At 28.3% G+C, this 6713-nt stretch overlaps 1 protein-coding gene across 1 annotated transcript; it reads right to left on the bottom strand.

The window, feature by feature from the left end:
* Nucleotides 1–3084: 3084 nt before the first annotated feature.
* Nucleotides 3085–3447, bottom strand: LOC102606086 (uncharacterized). The gene has a single exon (XM_006367865.1). It carries the CDS (start codon nt 3445–3447, stop codon nt 3085–3087), a length of 363 nt encoding a protein of 120 aa, XP_006367927.1.
* Nucleotides 3448–6713: the final 3266 nt, after the last annotated feature.

Genomic DNA, 6713 nt, shown 5'->3' with positions numbered 1-6713 from the left:
TAACTTCTTCCGCCGGAATGACATTTTGCGGCGAGCCTGACTGAATATGGATGTGGAATTCGCATGCCTTCTACTTTTGTTGACGCTATTTTGGTTCGAATAAGCCATTATTTATTGTGCTATAATTAAGTATCAATACTTTTTTTGTTCGAATAATTCCATTTGTTGAAGAAAGATATATATATAAGGAGATCGTCATATAGAGATAGAAGAGTTGAATACATGAGCTCCATTATCCCAATTACTTCTGCTCAACTAAGGGGTACTGATTTAGTTTGAGGATAGAGAGAATCATATTATTTGATTGAGGTATATAAATAAATATAATAATCTCACCACAAGATAATAGAGTAATACTATAATGAGTTTTGGATTGGGCTCATCTCTTTACATTTTCTCTATATTTCTTCAACTACATATTTAGAATTTTAGATAAGTAACACTACTTGTCTAATACATAATTTGATAGAGAGAATCATATTATTTGATTGAGGTATATAAATAAATATAATAATCTCACCACAAGATAATAGAGTAATATTATAATGAGTATTGGATTGGGCTAATCTCTTTACATTTTCTCTATATTTCTTCAACTACATATTTAGAATTTTAGATAAGTAACACTACTTGTCTAATACATAATTTGATAGAGAGAATCATATTATTTGATTGAGGTATATAAATAAATATAATAATCTCACCACAAGATAATAGAGTAATATTATAATGAGTATTGGATTGGGCTAATCTCTTTACATTTTCTCTATATTTCTTCAACTACATATTTAGAATTTTAGATAAGTAACACTACTTGTCTAATACATAATTTGATAGAGAGAATCATATTATTTGATTGAGGTATATAAATAAATATAATAATCTCACCACAAGATAATAGAGTAATACTATAATGAGTTTTGGATTGGGTTCATCTCTTTACATTTTCTCTATATTTCTTCAACTACATATTTAGAATTTTAGATAAGTAACACTACTTGTCTAATACATAATTTTAAAGCTCAAGAATGAAATTAATTTAACAAGCATCTTAATTATTAAATTTTAGAAACTACATATTTAATTAGAGCATGCAATATTAATCTCCCCGCCTATTTTGATACTTATTGGTTTCAATTTGTAAATTTAATCGGTTAACTTCCCTACCCCCTCCCCTTTACTCTCCGTAAATCCGTATAAGTAAGAAAATCATTTTGTGATCATTTAGAAAATGGGAAAATTGTATATAATAGCAAAATATTAATTCAAATTAAATGCTATAAATATAGTTTGATTTAATTGTACCTCATAGCAAACTGTTGCTCTTTCACCTCTCTCCTGGTGAATCTCGCTCGCCACTCTCGTTCTCTCCCTCGCCTCTCTCGTTTTTATACAAATGCAAGTGTATAAAGTGCGTTTGTGTTTGTATAAAGTGAGAGAAAATTGTATATATACATATTTTTTCGTTCCCCTCTCTCCCCTCTCCCAGATCTCGCTCGCCACTCTCCCAGATCTCGCTCTCTCACTCACCTCTCACTTTATACAAAAAACGCAAATTGTATAAAATGTGTTTGTGTTTGTATAAAGCGAGAGAAAATTGTATATATACATATTTTTTCGTTCCCCTCTCTCCCCTCTCCCAGATCTCGCTCGCCACTCTCCCAGATAAATGTATAAAATGCGTGAAAATTGTATATATACATATATTTTCGTTCCCCTCTCCCAGATCTTGCTCGCCACTCTCCCAGATCTCGCTCTCTCACTCGCCTCTCTCACTTTATACAATTGATCTTTTTGTATATGTATACCAAAGTAGATTATACAACTGCTTTCTTTTGTATATGTATAGCGAAATATACATATTTATGTTTGCTATGGAGCGCAATTATGCAAACTTTGCTATAGCATACAAATATGAATTTTGTGTTTGCTATATGTGAATGTTGCTCTTAGAAAATTGATTTAAAAATTATAGTCTGAAAATTGAATTAAGGAACATATATGAGGGGGTAACAGTGTAACACTAGTGGTGAAAATAATAGTTCAAATTTTTAATTGTTGTATGAAAAGCAAATTAGAGTATTAAAATTATTTGACATAGTATTTTGATTAATTCATCTCTTTCATTTAATTTAATTAAGCAAAGATGGAGAATATATGGGGGGGAAACTAAGGAAAGTACTGTGATAGTAATATTAATTTGATGTTATTAAATTTAGTTTAAAAAAAATTTAACTTATCAACGAATTTTGAATTTTCTGTTTTATCAATGTAAAATTTACAATTTGAAATTAACGAGTATCAAAAAATGTGGAAAGATTGATATTTCATACTAGAATTAAAGAGTGGTTTTCAATTTTAATAATTTAATCATAGTTAAGATGCTTGTTAAATTAATCTAATTTTAACCTTTAAAAATTATATTAGATAAGTGTTACTTATCTAAACATGTACATGAGGAATAAAGAGAAAGTATAATGGAGAGAAGTCGAAACCAGTAAGATACTTATTTTGTGATGGTATTTAATAATATTTGCATAGATTATACATGATACAATGTAATAATCCAAATATGTACTCACCTTTCTAATATAGTACTAGTAGAAAAGAAAGAAAAAAGTCATTTACTAAATTATTGTAAAAAGGGGATAACTGGTGAACATTTCTGCTCTCTTGTTAATTTTCTCTTTACATGTACCATAATGTTGGTCTTGTGGATTAATCAGATTGTTATCTAATTCTTAAGATAGATTGTTAATTCTTGGTGGTATCTACAACTTATGTCCTTCAGCAGTTTGATGTAACGGGATGTGATATCTCTCTATAACAACCATTTACATAAATAACGGGATGTGATATCTCTCTATAAAAACCATTTATATTTATCTTTTTTCTCCTTTTTTTCTTCATGAAGATTGCAAGTAATTCATCAAGTGGCATGCACTATAATAAATAAATTAAAAAACATCTTCATTAATTTCAACAAAAATCAGAAATAAATAACAATGTAATCCGTGAATGAAATATGATAATTTGTACGTAGGCTTAAATAAAAAATAAAATGAATAATTTCCAGCTTGGCTTTTAGATACGACGCTGATTAGGAAAAGTAGCGAAGGAAAGGCCCATCATGGGAATAGCAAAAGAGGTATCTACTACAAGTCGTTGCTCGAATGTATCATTCGCTTGGTGTCGTTCCAATATGTCATTTACTGCCAACCAATAACAGTATTCTTTTATTTTCTTCATACCTAAGTACTGCAATTTCTTCCCCTTCAATCCATCCCGTCGGAAAATCGATAATTTCTTCTTCCCTCCAACTTCCAGCGGGACTACCAATAACTTCTTCCGCCGGAATGACATTTTGCGGCGAGCCTGACTGAATATGGATGTGGAATTCGCATGCCTTCTACTTTTGTTGACGCTATTTTGGTTCGAATAAGCCATTATTTATTGTGCTATAATTAAGTATCAATACGAATAATTCCATTTGTTGAAGAAAGATATATATATAAGGAGATCGTCATATAGAGATAGAAGAATGAATACATGAGCTGCATTATCCCAATTACTTCTGCTCAACTAACAAATGATTGGTTTGAGGATTGAGAGAATATCTCATTTAAGATACGATATTATTTGATTGATATATATAAATAAATAATCCAACACAAGATGATATTATATTTTGTTGATGGTAATAAATAATATTTGTATTAGAATATACACGATATAACATACAATCACCTATATATGTATCCTTTTTCTGAAATTATTTGTCATGAGTCCTGACTTTATTTAAATTTAAGGATCTATGTGATCGACCTTTCTATTTCTACAGAAATAGTATCCAGAGAATCTAATAAATTAATGTGATTTTTCCGGATAATGTTATCTTCCCTATCAAACACATCGCAACTTGAAAAGGACCCATAACAAGAGAATCTAATTAATTAATAGGATGAAAGTACTTGGTCTAGTAATTAAAATATTTTAGTTATTAAATTTCAAGTTGATCATATTTGTTTTGTGATTGTAGTTACTTGGTCTAGTAAAATTACAAAAGTATACTACTTAAGACTTCTATTAACAAAATATCAGTATACTTATATTTAATTACAAACTAAGTTTTTAAATTACATACATAACAAAATATTTAATTTTTTATTTACTTAAAAAAAAAATTACCGGATTTTCTCTCTCTGACTCTTAGTAGTTTGTGCCATATTATGTGGAGTGTAAATAGGTATTTAATTTTATCATATATTCTCTCTCATTAAACAGAGCCACATCCACACATTTGTTTATTCTTTTTTATTTCCTTTTTTATGTTTTGTAGTAATTTATTGGGATTCCTTTTATATAAAGATTTGTGGTACCAATAAAGTTGTTACAGTACTATAATTGAGGTATAGTTCCAAGAAATATTACAAATCCCTTTTCACAAGTTTCATTATTTTTTATTCTTTTTACGTTTTGTAGTCATTTTTTCTGTCCATATTGATTTATTCCTTTTATTTAAAGATTTTTATGATACCAATAAAATTAGTACAATTATCAATAACTGAGTTATTTCCAAGATATATTAGGATTCCTTTTTTCAGCGGTATATTGAGATAACCCTTCAGTTTTATTCATCCATATCTCTTAAACCTTACATCTTCTTCACTTAATCGCTTGTCATTCCAATTAATTAGAGGCCTCACCATAATTTCTAACGCCTAACCATCCATCTTCTTCTTATCAGATTCTAACGCCTAACAATTTTTTTTACTTGAACATAATATGTTAATTCTGGTAACAGTCCAAACCAAAATATTAACATTTTATAGTTTTTTTACAATTCACCGTTATAGGTTTGTATATAATTCAAACATTTGAATTACTTTATACAACCATTATTATGCAATTGGTTTTAGCATTACTCAAATATTATACCAAATTTGTTTTATTTGTGCTATTTGTTTTCATTCAATGTTTTAATTTGCTATATGTACCATTAAGTTTACCAAATTTTGTGTAGTTTTTATTATAAGTAAATCAATTTTTTTACATCAACAGAGTGAGTTTTTTTCTGGTATCATTCAAACCATGATTTTTAACTTTAAGTAGTTTTTTTCAAATTTATTGTTTTAGGTTGGTATATAATGCAAACATATGATCCCTACATACAACCATTATTATGTTCCTTATATGTTTACCAATTTTTCGTTCCTATTTTTAACGTAAGTTTCACCAAAATTTTCCTTTAACAGATTGTATTTATTATGGTTTCAGATTAAACCAATATATTAACACACCTCTATTTTTTCAATAGTCCTATATTTTTTCAAATTAATTGGTTTTAATCAACTTTTTACATTAACATAGTCTATTATTTCTGGTAACCAAGTTCTTCACATTAACTAGTTTTTAATAATTTTTATTTTAGGTTGGAATTATACCAACCTCACTTGCTCATTCACAACACGATTATTAAATGAGTTCATTATAGCCATTAATAACAATTACGGATTCAACTGTATAATCAAATAAATGAGTTCAACTGCATAACTTTCTGCAAAGTAAAAATAACAATAAAAATACTATAACGCTAATTCTCATGTGATTTTTTTTGGGCAAGTCTTCTTGTTATCCCCCAGATAAACCACATTCACTAGAGGTGACTTTTCTTTTCTTTCCCTTTCTTTCGGTGAATTCCTTGTCGCGATCATTTTTTGGTGGTTTTGCCTAGCTGCTTTCTTGCAATTGGTGGTAACATTACCTCTTTCAAAACATGTGATGGAATATCCCAAGTGCTTTCGCAAGGCAAGGGTTCTATTGGTATTGCATATGTATCCTGATAATTCTTATTACTATAATAAGCGGAATAGTAGTCATCGCGATGTTTATTCCTATATCTGATAGCAACAATTACATGACTACAAGGGATCTCATCATGTTGAAATCTGCCACAACTGCACATACGAGTATTCAGACATACTGTAAACCTCTTTGCACCATTTATAATTGTAAATGTATTATGTTGATGAGCGTACCTTCAATTTAAAACATACATTATCAATAATAATACCAAAACATACTATGTATAATATAGTATTGTTAATACTTACTATGTATTGAATTACAAACTCTTAATAATTTGCTAAATTTTGCAGAATGCAGTTACTACATCCATATATTTAAACATCTTGGTAGTTTCATTGGTAATTGATGGCACACAACTAAGTTTTTCTTTTTATACACTCTAGTAAGTGACTAACTTTTTCACCATTTACTGTACTAAATTATAAATTGGCATACTTGTGGTAATTCACACTAACAGGTATACCAAATAATTTATTATACCAATAAACATATCATAAGTATTCTGACGTTTAAGGTATTACAATTTAGACCAAAAAATACATCAACACATACCACCAATTCATAGAAACTATTCAAGCATAAGTACCAGATCACATACCAATCAACATATTATCAATTTTTCAATTTATTATATACACCAATTCAGATAATTAAAATACACCAAAAATGTACCAATATATTATCAATTTTTCAATTTATTATATACACCAATTCAGATAATTAAAATACACCAAAAATGTACCAATATATTATCAATTTTTCAATTTATTATATACACCAATTCAGATAATTAAAATACACCAAAAATGTACCAATATATTATCAATTTTTCAATTTATTATATA

This window comes from Solanum tuberosum, unplaced genomic scaffold (genome assembly GCF_000226075.1).
Source record: "Solanum tuberosum cultivar DM 1-3 516 R44 unplaced genomic scaffold, SolTub_3.0 scf01097, whole genome shotgun sequence".
Classification (NCBI taxonomy): domain Eukaryota; kingdom Viridiplantae; phylum Streptophyta; class Magnoliopsida; order Solanales; family Solanaceae; genus Solanum; species Solanum tuberosum.
Note: the sequence above shows the minus strand (reverse complement) of the source record. Positions and strands in the feature narration are given on the sequence as shown.